Raw genomic sequence first — 16,261 nt, 5'->3', positions numbered from 1 at the left:
TCTTCTTTTTATAACAGTCTGCAAATGTCTGGGGACTGAGGAGACAAGTTGCTCAAGTTTAGGAATAGGAATGTTGTCCCATTATTGTCTAATACAGGCTTCTAGTTGCTCAACTGTCTTAAGTCTTCTTTGTCACATCTTCCTCTTTATGATGCACCAAATGTTTTCTATGGGTGGAAGATCTGGACTGCAGGCTGGCCATTTCAGTACCCGGATCCTTCTTCTATGCAGCTATGATGTTGTAATTGATGCAGTATGTGGTCTGGCATTGTCATGTTGGAAAATGCAAGGTCTTCCCTGAAAGAGACGACGTCTGGATGGGAGCATATGTTGTTCTAAAACTTGGATATACCTTTCAGCATTGATGGTGCCTTTCCAGATGTGTAAGCTGCCCATGCCACACGCACTCATGCAACCCCATACCATCAGAGATGCAGGCTTCTGAACTGAGCGCTGATAACAACTTGGGTTGTCCTTGTCCTCTTTAGTCCGGATGACGTGGCATCCCAGTTTTCCAAAAAGAACTTCAAAATTTGATATGTCTGATGACAGAACAGTTATCCACTTTGCCACAGTCCATTTTAAATGAGCCTTGGCACAGAGAAAACGCCTGCGCTTCTGGATCATGTTTAGATATGGCTCCTTTTTTGACCTATAGAGTATTAGCTGGCAACGGTGAATGGTACGGTGGATTGTGTTCACCGACAATGTTTTCTGGAAGTATTCCTGAGCCCATGTTGTGATTTCCATTACAGTAGCATTCATTTATGTTATGCAGTGCCATCTAAAGGCCCCAAGATCACAGGCATCCAGTATGGTTTGAGATTGTTCCAGATTCTTTGAATCTTTGGATGATATTATGCACTGCAGGTGATGATAACTTCAAACTCTTTGCAATTTTTCTCTGCGAAACTCCTTTCTGATATTGCTCCACTATTTTTCGCGGCAGCATTGGGGGAATTGGTGATCCTCTGCCCATTTTGACTTCTGAGAGACACTGCCACTCTGAGAGGCTCTTTTCATACCCAATCATGTTGCCAATTGACCTAATAAGTTGCAAATTGGTCCTCCAGCTGTTCCTTATATGTGCATTTAACTTTTCCGGCCTCTTATTGCTACCTGTCCCAACTTGTTTGGAATGTGTTGCTCTCATGAAATCCAAAATGAGCCAATATTTGTCATGAAATTTCAAAACGTCTCACTTTCAACATTTGATATGTTATCTATATTCTATTGTGAGTAAAATATACATTTATGAGATTTTTAAATTACTCCATTCCTTTTTTAATTTGTACAGCTTCCCAACTTTTTTGGAATCGGGTTTGTAGTTAAGCAAAGCTTTTCTGCTCGGCTTAATCTGCTTGACTTTGAATTACTGTGTTCAATTTCCTAAAATCGCTTTACTCTATCCATCACTCCAGACACTTTAGCAGTTTCATCCGTGTCCTTCTGGATGCGGTCTTTCCTGTCCTCTGACAACGGCCACAAACGTTGTCTTCCGTGTCTGGGCATTCACTATGCTTAGGACGCGTTCGTGGATGGTTCATGCCCGCACTGCATGTGTGATCATGGCAACGCTGCAATCCCATCTCTCCTTTCTTAAAGGGAAAGGAGCAGACCCACTTGTGCCCACAAAATGGCGCGACTGGGAGGAATAGTCCGCGTCTCCCATCCAAGGCCTGTAAACTGGCTTACAGTGCTGTGGGCCAAGCTACCTCTGCCCTGCATACCATGGCTATCCTGCGAATTCACCAAAAACAAGGCTTTAACAAATGCACAAGGGTAGAACCAACCCGAGGTTGATGCAGGAGCTGCCCACGTTGACTGACCTCACCCTTCCGGGCAATGGATGTCACGGCTCAGTTCCTTGGGAAGGCGATGTTCGGCCTGGTTGAGATGAGAGACATTTACAAAGTTGACCTTTTTGATACTCCCATCTCCCAGGCTGGCCTGTGCAGTGACGCTGTATAGGGCTGTGCCCAGCAGTTCCTGGCAGTACAACAGCAGACTGAGGCCATACAGTGCATCTTGCCCTGACGTGATCCTCTGGCTGCCACCGTTCCTCAGCCTGCTTGTTGCTGTGGGCGCCCTCCTGCGTCCTCCACATCGTCTCCACCCCATACTGAGAGTTCTTCGAGTTCAACGCGTCGACCACGTGCAGTAGAGCGGCACCCACCATGTCACATCCAGCCGTAAAATCGTCCAAGAAGACTACAAAGCAGCCCTGACACAAGCAACTCGGAGATGTGGGAGACAGTGCCACTCCCTCCCCTGGAGGAAGGTCGGGTGGAGAGTTATTTTAGTTCCGTACCAATATTTTCAATAAAAGAGCAATTTCCCTTTCCTCTGAGTTGCAAGGCTCGTGGGCTGACAATGAGCGACGCACTGCCTCCTCATTCTTACCCACGATGGCCCCTTTCGCCAGTGGTCAAGAGGTCACGGTTCGGAGATGCAACGCCTCTCTACTCATCTCTGGCCAGTTTCTCTGGGAACATGGGGAGTTTTGCTATGATGACTCAGAACGCGATGCTTTCTGGGCCATCCGACACAACTCCCCATCACTGCACCACTGCGGGTATGTCAACTGTCCCTTTGGTGCAACTTGTACAGAGTTTGGGGGCATAGCTTGCACTGCCCAATCCGTCATGCTGGCTCATTCGGACGGTTAAACTCGGTTACGTGATTCAGTTCGCCTGGCAACCTCCCAAGTTCAATAGCATGCTTGAGACCTTGATGGCAGTCTGGGATGCCTCTGTCTTGCGCAAGGAGATTGTTGTCCTGCTGCCGAAGGATGCAATCAAGCCGGTCCCTCCAGCCGAGATGAGGAGGGGGTTTTACAACCCTTACTTCATCATACCCAAGAAAAGCGGTGGCCTTCGACCTATCCTTGTTCTGCGAGTCTTGATTTGGGCCCTGCACAAGCTCCCGTTCAGGGAGATGCAACACCTCTCTACTCATCTCTAGCCAGTTCCTCCGGAAACACAGGGTATTTTGCTGTGACAACTCAGAATGCGATGCTTTCTGGGCCATCCGACACAACTCCCCATCGCTGCACCACTGCGAGTATGTCGACTGTGTGCCACTTGTACGGAGTTTGGGGGCATGATTTGTGCTGCCCAACCCGTCACACTAGGTCATTCGGACGGTTTGACTCGGTTACACAATTCAGTTCGCCTGGTGACCCAAGTTCCCCAAGTTCAATGCATTTCCCCCAGTGAGCCTGCTCGCACAGACACTGTGCAAGGTCAGGGAGAACGAGGAACAGGTCTTGTTGGTTGCGCATTTCTGCCCCACCCGGACCTCATTTTCGGAACTCATGCTCCTCGTGACAGCCCCTCCCTGGTGGATCCCCCTGAGGAGGGACCTCCACTCGCAGGGGCTGGGCACCATATGCAACCGCGTCCAGATCTTTGGAACCTCCATGTGTGGCTTCTGGACAGGATGTGGCAGACCTAAGTGATATGCCACTGGCGGGGGTAGACACTATCACTCAGGCTAGAGCCCCCTCCACAAGGCAGGCCTATGCTTTGAAGTGGAGTCTTTTCACGAATTGGTGTTCTTCTCACCGAGAAGACCCCTGGAGATGCTCGGTCAGAGTCGTGCTTTCTTTCCTGCAAGAAAGGTTGGAGCATAGGCTGTCACCCTCCACCTTGAAAGTGTATGTGGCTGCCATTGCAGCCCATCACGATGCAGTGGACAGCCTGTCCCTGGGGAGGCATGACTTGATCATTAGTTTCCTGAGGGGTGCCAGAAGGTTAAATCCTCCTAGGACACCCCTGATACCCTCTTTGTACCTCTCTATTGTTTTGGCTGGATTCAGAGGGGTCCCTCTGAGCCACTGGATTCAGTCGAGCTCAAGTTCCTGTCTCTCAAGACAGCACTCCTGATCGTGCTCACTTCCATCAAGAGGGTCGGGGACCTCCAAGCATTTTCGGTAAGTGAAGAGTGCCTTGTGTTCGGGCCGGCCTACTCTCACGTTGTCCTGAGACCCCGGCCTGGATACGTGACCAAGGTTCCCACCACTCCTTTCTGAGACCAGGTGGGAAACCTGCAAGCACTGGCCTGGAGGAGGCAGATCCAGCCTTGACGTTGCTGTGTCCCGTAATAGTGCTTTGAATATATGTGGAATGCACCCAGAGCTTCAGAAGCTCTGAACAGCTCCTGATGTGCTTGGAGGTCAGCAGAAAGGGAAGGCTGTCTCCAAGCAGAGGTCTGCCCACTGGATAGTGGATGCCATCACCTTGGCGTACTATTCCCAAGGCAAGCTGTGCCCCCTGGGGGTGAGGGCTCACTCCACAGAGATAGGTGTCCATATGGCTTGATTCCCTACGGGTAATCCTATATGTATATTCTTCCACGGTAAGGTTTCCCTCTTGGTAAACCCATGTCTTCCCTTGACAGACCTGCTCTGTCAGTCTTTTCAGGCAGCTGTTCCATCCCTACTCTATGGGAGGACCTGCCTCAGAGACCCATTCCATATGTAGTACTGCCCGCTGGGTCAGTCCATATCAGTATCTCCACATGTCACCTCCCTACGGGTAGGATGTGGTCTCCGTTGCGACCTTTTTCCTAAGGCTTGCTTCCCCATTGTTCTGCCAAGCTGAAAGAACAAATAGGAAAGATCTGAAGCAATCTTTCACTGAATGTTGAAATCCCTTCCTAAAAATTTTTTTTGTGGATGGAACAGCAGCATGGCCTTCTCCAGCAGCGATGTACTCACCCTTTTGGTGCCCTTAGTTACCAAGGTCAGTGAATTTGTGCTGGGGCTTTGGGAAGATTACAACCTTAAGCTAAGCATTGTGACACTCGATCATAGAATATTATTACATAAACTGGAAAAATATGGATTTAGGGGAAATGTACATTCTTGGTTAGAAAATTATTTAACTGACCGTTTTCAATATGTTAATTTAAATGGAGTTGCGTCCGGCTTACAGAGAATTAATTGTGGGGTTCCGCAAGGCTCCGTTTTGGGCCCCAAATTATTTTTGTTATATATAAATGATATTTGTAACGTATCGGATGTTTTTAATTTCATTCTCTTCGCGGATGATACAACAATTTATTGTTCTGGCCCAAATCTTATAGAGCTTGTGTTGGTGGTAGGGAGAGAATTATATAAACTAAAGAATTGGTTTGTTTTGAATAAATTGTCACTAAATTTAAATAAAACGAAATTTATGGTATTTAGTAATAAAGAGATAAATAATGAGATCAGGATCACTATTAACGAAAATGAAATAGAAAGAGTAAATCATATAAAATTTCTTGGAGTAATTATTGATTGTAAAATGACATGGAAACCACATATTTTAAATGTGCAAAAGAAAGTATCAAAAACCATTGCAATTTTGTATAAGTTGCAATATATTTTGAATAAAAATGCATTACATTTACTTTATACTTCACTTGTCACACCATACCTAACATATGGTATAGAAATATGGGGAAATACATATACAACTAGAACCAATTCAATTTTCCTATTACAAAAGAAGGTTATTAGATTAATTAATTATGCACCTTACAATTCACCAAGTAATGTACTGTTTCTGCACTCAAAAATTTTGAAGTTTTATGACTAAGTTGATTTGTACACGGCAAAGTTTATTTATCAAGTTAAACATAATAAAATTCCTAAATGTTTGCAAATATTGTTTACCCAGCGAGAAAGTAATTATAATCTCAGAGGACTATGTATATTTAATCAACCAGAAATACATTCTACATTAAGAGAACACTGTTTATCAAATAAAGGAGTTAAATTATGGAATAGTTGCTGTAATGAGTTAAAACAAGCCACGTCTCTTTTTCAGTTTAAATATATTTTTAAGAGATTAATAATGGAAAAATATTCAACAGAATGAAAATTAATTAAATAGGTTTGCTTTTGGTGTGGACAATAGTCCACTAATGTGTTAATTTTATGAACAGATGTTGTCATTAATGTGCTGCATTTATGATTCTAAAGTTAAGGGCAGGCACAATAAGCTTTAGCTTCTGCCTGCACCTGGTCATCTATTGTGTTTTATGTTTCGAATGATTTGTTTGAATGATCTGTATATGACCAAACTGAAATAAATGAAAATGAAATGAATCTGAAAAAAAATTAAAATAATAAAAAGTCTTTAATGCCTTTAACACTCCAAAGCTTGTCAATAATTGCAGCGCCACAGGGTTGTGATGGTGTTTGAGTTGTCCGATATTCCAACTGGTGGAAAATATTCACAGTGATTTAAACCAAATTGCTTAATTAAAAAAAATTTATATCAGTCTAATCAATAGGAATATATTGCTTAAGGAAGTACAGACTTTAAATCCATGAAAAATGGCATTATTTTTTGCCCACTGAGCTAAATCCTGTTTAGACCAGCATGAATTTAGAAGCTGGCTAGATACTGGTGTAACTTGTGGACCAGCATAGACATGGTGTTCACCAACAACAATGCTAGTAAAACCTTGGTTTGCAAATTGATTAGATTTTTCAAATATTTACACTGAAGCTGCAGCAGGCAGCGGGGCAATGTATTTCCTGACCAGCTGCCAATCACAACATACACTGGCTTAGTTAACCAATCACAGCACATTTTGTTTTTCAGAAGGCGGGCCTTCATTTGATACAGGCACTATTCAAGCCATTTATGCCAGACTGGGGAGAGAGGTGTTGTAATCATGTAAAATATGTGAAAAAATATAGTTTTTTTTCAAACAACCTAGTGTGAGAGCCTGTTCTACAGCCCCGAACAAAATCAAGACTTAAGAGTAATGGACCTCCTAAAAAAACTTGGTGAGATTGTGACTTTATATCGCATTTTAGATCACAGTTTCGTGTGCCTGAGATAGACCTCAAGATTGTTCAGTTTAGCAACCATTTCCTGCACTGGAAATTAACTAATCATGCAAACCAGTCTTGTCTAAAAATAATATGTAGTTTGTAAACATTTTATTAAAGCAATATTACATAAAATGCACTTAGAGCTGTATAAGGAGAGACACTGCAAGTAAAAACACAGTTTTTTCATGCACCTGTCAATTTTTAGATTCTGGGCTTTTTGGCTTTTCTGAAAGGGTGTTTTTTTTTTTTTTTTTTTTGACTAATGGAAAAAAAACATCCAAAAGACACTGTTAAGTGTTTCTTTTATAGCACTTTAACTATTTGTATCAACAGATTTCAATTACAATACATATTTTTACAGGCTTTTTTTCAAAATAGGTTTCACTGAGCCATAAATCTCTACTTCAGTGGCACTTACACACACCAATCTTTACACATTTGTCTATATTCTGAAGGTTTTTAGAGAGGGATTTGTTCATATATAATTTTCTTGATTATATTCAACATTTTATTCCCCTCAAAATTGTGAAACTATATTGTTTTCTGGCTGTTCGAAGTATTTTCTGCATTATGGAGTGACAAAAAAAAAAAGATACCCAGAATTCCCTCTGTAAAAATATTTGACTTTAATATGTAAAAAAATAAATAAACAAGAACTTTGAACTTTTTTGAAATGAACTTCATCCAGTGCTCAGATTTTTGTAAATAGAAATGTATGCAGACGAGCACATGTCATTAAATAATGCCTCATTTGCATATTTAAACATAAATATTTTGAAAAGTTGTAATAATTTTTTTTTTGCAATGATCAATGCAATCAACAAGCTTAGTATGTAAGGTGATAACTTTTAGTAATTTTTTTTTACCCTATTCCAGTGCAAGTAAAAGAACACACACACACACACACACACACAGTTATTGTCTTGCTAGCACTTCCTTTAAACTCTTCAGAGTGCATCGCTTTATCTGAGGCACTGGAAGGAAGAATCATGCCACTTACACCTTTTACAATCTTTATTTTGATGTGTGGATTTTATTCCAGATTTCATGCCATCGGTGAGTCTCACTTTAACTACTGATCATATCAAAAAGAAAATTATTATTTTTAGATATTTTAATTCTTTTCTATTTTGCAGCTTGTTGACACAACATGAATTCTAAAATGAAAATAATAAATTATAGAATGATTTGATAATGTTTAAGCCATTTGAAAATAATTTTAAAGAAACAAATAATACTTTATGTACAGTAATCTACAGTAACCATAGATTACCTACTGTATGTCAGTGTGTGATTAACAACCACGACAGACAACCAGTTTTATTTATAAAGCATACAGTCTTAGCCTCTGTTTGTTCAAATATTTTGAATATTAATATTAATTAAATATACTGTATTTGTGTCCTCAGCCAGGTTTGTTGGTTTTATCCTGCAGTGTTTGTTGTTTGTAATTGTTGTAATTGTAATTGTTTTTCATTTTACACGGCACATTCACCAATTCAAACAGCTCAGACCCAAAATGAAGGTTGGTTGATTTTCCATACAGCAACAATATTTAAAAAAAATATGAAACAAATAAATAAAAAAAATAAAAAATGTAATGTAAAAAAAGATTTTTGCAGTTTCTCAAACTCTTTTCTAATATTCTAGTGCTCAGAGTTCAGCGTGGATCTGACGTGTCTTTGCGATGTGACGTTCCTCTCCTGTCTAATTCCTCAACTTTGCACTGGGAGAAAGATGGAGAACAAACACCCAACAGCACTCTGATGTACAACACCTCTGCCTTCATCATTTTACACACCGTTGATGAAAGCAGTGAAGGGAAATATTACTGTAGATTGATGCAAGATGGAAGCGTACGAACTGTTAAGAATCACACACTTAATGTTATTTCATGTAAGTACATTTTTACATTGTTATTATTATGTTAAATCTGTATTTATGCCTGTTAAATGCCTAAATAATAATGATCTATAATAATTTCCATTAAGAATACTGTAGGTTGAATGTGCAGAAGTCATTAAAAATAAAGAAAATAATGTTTAGGCCTAAAGACGGTGCTTTTCACAAATATGTTTTCAAATGACCCATGCCACTAACTGAGATAGATCTACTACTGAAAGTCACCAAGTTACCATATTGTTTTCCAGATTCTCATGGAAACAGTAAAAGTCGAACGATTTACAGTAAAAGCTCCAATAATACCAATGTATCACTGATCTGCAAGTCTGCAAGTAAGTACTGGAAGTGGACCTTGGAGTCAAGTTCTAAAACTCTGATTGAAATGTTACATTTTTTCATGTGTTCACTGCATTTAAAAAGTCATTCATGTTATTGTTGATCTCCGTCTCAGTGGAGTCTCCTGATGGTGTGTTGAGGATTCAGTCAGTGGATCTTACCTGTGAAGTTTCTGAAGTAACTGATTCAGTGACGCTGGTCTGGCTCAGGATGGAGGGGAACAGAGGAGTGCTGGTCAAACAGCAAAATATGACTGAGAAAAACACCTTGTTACATCTCACAGTGAATCTATCCAAATATGAATCAGACCCGCTGCACTGGCAGTGTGCAGTTTATACTGAGAATACACTCAGAGCTCTGGTCCCTATAACAATCAATTGTAACTCATCAAATACAACTGCTCCAACAGAAAGATCAACTGTAAACCAAGGTAACATTTTCATCCATTAATTCACTGTATTTTCACCTTAACTCAGAATGAAATTGTGTGCTCAAGATGTACAATGTAAATGTTCTAGCTCATCCTCAAGATGTATTTAAAATTTTTAATTTATTAATAAAGTCTTCCTTTCCTTTCAGTAATCAGAAAAGTGTTTTGCTGTGTTTTGACTCTATTTACTGGGATTCTGCTTGGAGCTCTATTGAATTACTGCTGCAGGAAACGAAAGTCAGGTACAAAAACAATCAAATAATCAGTCATTCATCAATTGAACATCTTTAAAAATTAGCACATGATGGAACAGGCCTTTCTTTCTTTCTTTCTTTCTTTCTTTCTTTCTTTCTTTCTTTCTTTCTTTCTTTCTTTCTTTGTGTAACTCTTGCTGTATTTGCCATCATTTCAGTGCACTCTGGCACTCAGGAGTCTGAACCAGTCTATATGAATATCAACCATATGAGACATGATAGAGGTATTTAAATCAACAATATATTTTGTACAAAAACTGTGTCCAAAATTTCAACATAATCTCATAATTATCTTTGTGTCTGCAGGAAAAGGAAACATGAATAAAATAGATGAGGTGAGTGCAGTACAGTTCAAAACTGTAAATATGCATATAATGTATTTATTTTACATTTAAGTAATGATGTTAATTTATTGTGCTGCCAATTGGAATTATCACTTTACCCTTGTCTTTCAGACACCAGTTACATCAGACAGTTTGACCTACGCAACCATTGTTTTTAACAAATCCAGGTTTCAGACTTAAAATATAAATGAAAACCTAAGTAGGACACAACTTCATATGTTTTATTTTTATATATGAACTGCAAACCAATATCTCACAGAGAAAGAATAAACATCTTCTTTACATTGTCTGGTCACAAAAGATATAATCTGAGAATGCATTTAGAGATTCTCAGACCTCACTGCATTCATTAAACGACGACCACAAATATTAATCCTACTGACTGAAACTGGATAATTGCATCCTTTTACTAATGTTGTATTAATCACATTTGTAAAAGCATCAACTATGCGGCCAAATATTATCATGATTTTGCATTTGTTATATTATAGGTGCCTTCATATATGTGCATCCATGCTGGTGAAATTGCCATTTGATGGCACTGTTTGAAAACATTCTTGAATAATAATAATAAATTGTAAGTACTAAAAAGGATAATGCAGTTACATCCTCTTCTCTCTCACTCTCTCTGTCTGTCACTTTCATCCTCCTGGAATCCACCCAGAACATGCTGCTTCATTGTACTTCAATCTAAAACACAAAAGTGTGGAAAAAAGTACTTTGAATAGGATGTCTTTATGGACAAAGGATAATGCTCCTCGCTAACTCAGGGTTGCTCTGCTTTGTATTAATGTGTGTCTTTATTTAAACATGGTGGGGAGGATTTTAAAACCCTTGACAAGGTCTGCTAAGTATAACCACTGAGCGATGAAGAATCCAAATGCACATAAATTATGTTCTACGGGGAGGGGAAAGGCAGATGTTGAGAGAAAGGGCTGCATATAAGGAAAAAAAATAACCACATCTTTGTCTCCGAAATGTAGGCTTCAAATAATCCCATTTTATTAAAGTCCTGACCACATCATGCTGTAAAGACTTATTACGAGGAGCATCATGAGTTTGGTAAAGATGTGTAGACTCTTATCATAAGTCTTACTTTCAACTACTGACAATCACAGCACCTTTCTAGTTAAGCTAAGCTTTTCTGCTCAACATAATCTCCTTGACTTGAAATTAATATTTTCAATATCCTAAATCACTTTACTCTATCCATCAATCCAGACACTTCAGCTGTTTCTGCCCCCCCCCCCCACAGACACATGCAGATAAGTTATAATATGTGCTGTCTTCTCTTTTAACTGTATATTTGTAACAACTTGATAGTTTGTATTAACAAGCACTCACCCTCCTTGTGCCCCTATTTTTGACTTGGGCCACTGCCCCTCAAAATGTCTGTGCACGGCCCTGTAGGAACATAATATATTGCTTAAGGAAGTGCAGAATTTTTAATCCATTGAAAATGCCATTCTTTTTTGCCAACTGAGCTAAATCCAGTTTAGACCAGCATGAGTTTAGAAGCTGGCTAGATACTGGTGTAACTTGTGGACCAGTAAAGACATGGTGTTCACCAACAACAATGCTGTTCAAACCTTGATTTTCAAATTGATTTGATTTTTGAGTATTTACACTGAAGCTGCAGCAGGCAGCTATGGTAAGGGGCATGACATTTCCGAGCAGGTGCCAAGTGCTGTTAATCACAACACACACTGGCCTAGTTAACCAATCACAGCACATTTTGTTTTTCAGAAGGCGGGCCTTCATTTGATACAGGATTCGAGCCGTTTATGCCAGACTGGGGAGAGAGGTGTTGTAATCATGTAAACATGTGAAAAATATTGTGTTATTCAAACAACCTAGTGTGAGAGCCTGTTCTACAGCCCCAAACAAATTCAAGAATTTGTAAAAGAGCATAATACAACCTCTTTAATAATGGACCTCCTACAAACTTGGTGAGATTGTGACTTCATATCGCATTTTAGATCACAGTTTCGTGTGCCTGAGATAGACCTCAAGATTGTACAGTTTAGCAACCATTTCCTGCACTGGCAAGGAACTAATCATGAAAACCAGTCTTGTCTAAAAATAATATGTAGTTTATTAACATTGTAATAATGCAATATTACATTAAATGGGCTTAGAGCTGTTTAAACCAAAACATATGCAACTGAAAGAACACACTCACACACACACACACACACACACACACACACACACACACACACACGCACAAACACACGCACACACACACACACACACACACACACACACGCGCGCACAAACACGCGCGCGCACACACACACACACACACACACATTTGTTTTTGTGAAAAGTGGGGACATCCCATAGGCGTAATGATTTTTATACTGTACAAACTGTGTATTCTATGGCCCTACACCAACCCTACACCTAACCCTCAAAGGAAACTTTGTGCATTTTTACTTTCTCAAAAAAACTCATTTTGTATGATTTATAAGCGTTTTGAAAAATGGGGACATGGGTTATGTCCTCATAAGTCACCCTCTCCTTGTAATACCTGTGTCATACCCATGTCATTATACAGAGCTGTGTCCTGATATGTCACAAAAACAAGAACACACACACACACACACACACACACACACACACACACACACACACACACGCACACGTTGTTGTCTGACTACTTCCTTTAAACTCTTCAGAGTTTATCTGAGGCACTGGAAGGAAGAATCATGCCACTTACATCTTTTACAATCTTTATTTTTATGTGTGGATTTTATTCCAGATTTCATGCCATCGGTGAGTCTCACTTTAACTACTGATCATATCAAAAAGACAAACATTCTTTCTAGATATTTTTATTCTTCCCTGTTTTGCAGCTTGTTGATCGACACAACATACATTCTAAAATGAAAATAATAAACTACAGAATGATTTGATAATGTTCAAGCATTTGAAAATAATTTTAAAGAAAAAAAAATGTATCTACAAAATTTAATATCTATTTAAAAGTGTATATAACTGTTTTATTCAAAACAGTTGAACCTAAACATGTCTACTGTATGTCAGTGTGTGATTAACACATAAATAAAACAGACAACCAGTTTTATTTATAAAGCATACAGTCTTGGCCTTTGTTTGTTTAAAAATTTTGAATATTAATATTAATTAAAATAAACTGTATTTGTGTCCTCAGCCAGGTTTGTTGGTTTTATCCTGCAGTGTTTGTTGTTTGTAATTTTTGTAATTGTAATTGTTTTTCATTTTACACGGCACATTCACCAATTCAAACAGCTCAGACCTAAAATGAAGGTTGGTTGATTTTCCATACAGCAACAATATTTAAAAAAAACAAATGAAACAAATAAAATAATTAAAAAAAAAATTTAATGTAAAAAAAGATTTTTGCAGTTTCTCAAACTCTTTTCTAATATTCTAGTGCTCAGAGTTCAGCGTGGATCTGACGTGTCTTTGCGATGTGACGTTCCTCTCCTGTCTAATTCCTCTACTTTGCACTGGGAGAAAGATGGAGAACAAACACCCAACAGCACTCTGATGTACAACACCTCTGCCTACATCATCTTACACACCGTTGATGAAAGCAGTGAAGGGAAATATTATTGTAGATTGATGCAAGATGGAAGCGTACGAACTGTTAAGAATCACACACTTAATGTTATTTCATGTGAGTACATTTTTACATTGTTATTATTACGTTAAATCTGAATTTATGCCTGTTAAATGCCTAAATAATAATGATCTATAACATTTTCCATTAAGAATACTGTAGGTTGAATGTGCAGAAGTCATTGAAAATAAAGAAAATAATGTTTAGGCCTAAAGACGGTGCTTTTCACAAATATTTTTTCAAATGACCCATGCCACTAACTGAGATAGATCTACTACTGAAAGTCACCAAGTTACCATATTGTTTTCCAGATTCTCATGGAAACAGTAAAAGTCGAACGATTTACAGTAAAAGCTCCAATAATACCAATGTATCACTGATCTGCAAGTCTGCAAGTAAGTACTGGAAGTGGACCTTGGAGTCAAGTTCTAAAACTCTGATTGAAATGTTACATTTTTTCATGTGTTCACTGCATTTAAAAAGTCATTCATGTTATTGTTGATCTCCGTCTCAGTGGAGTCTCCTGATGGTGTGTTGAGGATTCAGTCAGTGGATCTTACCTGTGAAGTTTCTGAAGTAACTGATTCAGTGACGCTGGTCTGGCTCAGGATGGAGGGGAACAGAGGAGTGCTGGTCAAACAGCAAAATATGACTGAGAAAAACACCTTGTTACGTCTCACAGTGAATCTATCCAAATATGAATCAGACCCGCTGCACTGGCAGTGTGCAGTTTATACTGAGAATACACTCAGAGCTCTGGTCCCTATAACAATCAATTGTACTTCATCAAATACAACTGCTCAAACAGAAAGATCAACTGTAACAAACCAAGGTAACATTTTCATCCATTAATTCACTGTATTTTCACCTTAACTCAGAATGAAATTGTGTGCTCAAGATGTACAATGTAAATGTTCTAGCTCATTCTCAAGATGTAATTAACAATTTAAATTTATTAATAAAGTCTTCCTTTCCTTTCAGTAATCAACAAAGTGTTTTTATTTGTTTTGACTCTATTTACTGGGATTCTGCTTGGAGCTCTATTGAATTACTGCTGCAGGAAACGAAAGTCAGGTACAAAAACAATCAAATAATCAGTCATTCATCAATTGAACATCTTTCAAATTTAGCACATGATGGAACAGGCCCTATTTAAATCAACAAAATATTTTTCATAGTATTGGTATAGAAACCCTCAGGCAACCCTAGCATCATGCTGACTATTGTTCACAAGCTTTCCAGAAAATGTGTCCAAACTTTCAGCATAATCTCATAATTATCTTTGTGTCTGCAGGAAAAGGAAGCATGAATAAAAGAGAGGAGGTGAGTGCAGTACAGTTAAAAACCGTATATATGTATATAATGGATATATTTTACATTTAAGTAATGATGTTAATTTGGAATTGTCACTTTCCCCCAAAATAGTTTATTTATATTTTTTTTGCTATTTACCTTTTCTTTCAGATACCAGTTACATCAGACAGTTTGACCTACACGACCATTGTTTTCAACCAATTCAGGTTTCAGACTTAAAATATAACTACAGTCTATAATGAAAACCTGAGAAAGACAAAATTTCATTTCATAATTGTTTTATTTTTATATATGAACCTCAAACCAATATCTCACAGAGAAAGTATAAACATTTTCTTTATTAAACAGCAGATGGCGCTGTCTTGTCACATAAGATATCATCTGAGAATGCATTTAGAGATTCTCAGACCTCACTGCATTCATTAAACGACGCCCACAAATATTAATCCTACTGACTGAAACTGAATAATTGCATCCTTTTACTAATGTTGTATTAATCACATTTGTAAAGACATCAACTATGCGGCCAAATATTATCATGATTTTGCATTTGTTATATTATAGGTGCCTTCATATATGTGCATCCATGCTGTTGAAATGGCCATTTGATGACACTGTTTGAAAACATTCTTGAATAATAATAATAAATTGTAAGTACTAAAAAGGATAATGCAGTTACATCCTCTTCTCTCTCACTCTCTCTGTCTGTCACTTTCATCCTCCTGGAATCCACCCAGAACATGCTGCTTCATTGTACTTCAATCTAAAACACAAAAGTGTGGAAAAAAGTACTTTGAATAGGATGTCTTTATGGACAAAGGATAATGCTCCTCGCTAACTCAGGGTTGCTCTGCTTTGTATTAATGTGTGTCTTTATTTAAACATGGTGGGGAGGATTTTAAAACCCTTGACAAGGTCTGCTAAGTATAACCACTGAGCGATGAAGAATCCAAATGCACATAAATGATGTTCTACGGGGAGGGGAAAGGCAGATGTTGAGAGAAAGGGCTGCATATAAGGAAAAAAAATAACCACATCTTTGTCTCCGAAATGTAGGCTTAAAATAATCCCATTTTATTAAAGTCCTGACCACATCATGCTGTAAAGACTTATTACGAGGAGCATCATGAGTTTGGTCAAGATGTGTAGACTCTTATCATAAGTCTTACTTTCAACTACTGACAATCACAGCACCTTTCTAGTTAAGCAAAGCTTTTCTGCTCAACATAATCTCCTCGA

General features: G+C 38.5%; 1 protein-coding gene and 1 long non-coding RNA gene across 5 annotated transcripts in view; both read left to right on the top strand.

Moving 5' to 3' along the window:
• LOC132152970 (uncharacterized) overlaps positions 1-15,998 on the top strand; it is a 35,120-nt gene extending 19,122 nt beyond the window's left edge. Inside the window, exons 5-8 of one of the 4 annotated variants that reach the window (XM_059562017.1) lie at positions 9,653-9,745; positions 9,916-9,981; positions 15,003-15,031; positions 15,173-15,998. In XM_059562017.1, the coding sequence (XP_059418000.1) occupies positions 9,653-9,745; positions 9,916-9,981; positions 15,003-15,031; positions 15,173-15,241 (257 nt within the window). In that variant the 3' untranslated portion in view covers positions 15,242-15,998. The remainder of the gene's footprint in view (positions 1-9,652; positions 9,746-9,915; positions 9,982-15,002; positions 15,032-15,172) is intronic. The other 3 variants (XM_059562015.1, XM_059562018.1, XM_059562016.1) reach the window with 3 other exon arrangements.
• LOC132152453 (uncharacterized) lies at positions 9,020-9,460 on the top strand. The gene is made up of 2 exons (XR_009436517.1): positions 9,020-9,069; positions 9,189-9,460. It is a non-coding gene; the product is annotated as an uncharacterized LOC132152453 (long non-coding RNA).
• Positions 15,999-16,261: the final 263 nt, after the last annotated feature.

Source organism: Carassius carassius, chromosome 11 (assembly GCF_963082965.1).
Source record: "Carassius carassius chromosome 11, fCarCar2.1, whole genome shotgun sequence".
NCBI classification, from domain to species: domain Eukaryota; kingdom Metazoa; phylum Chordata; class Actinopteri; order Cypriniformes; family Cyprinidae; genus Carassius; species Carassius carassius.
Note: the sequence above shows the minus strand (reverse complement) of the source record. Positions and strands in the feature narration are given on the sequence as shown.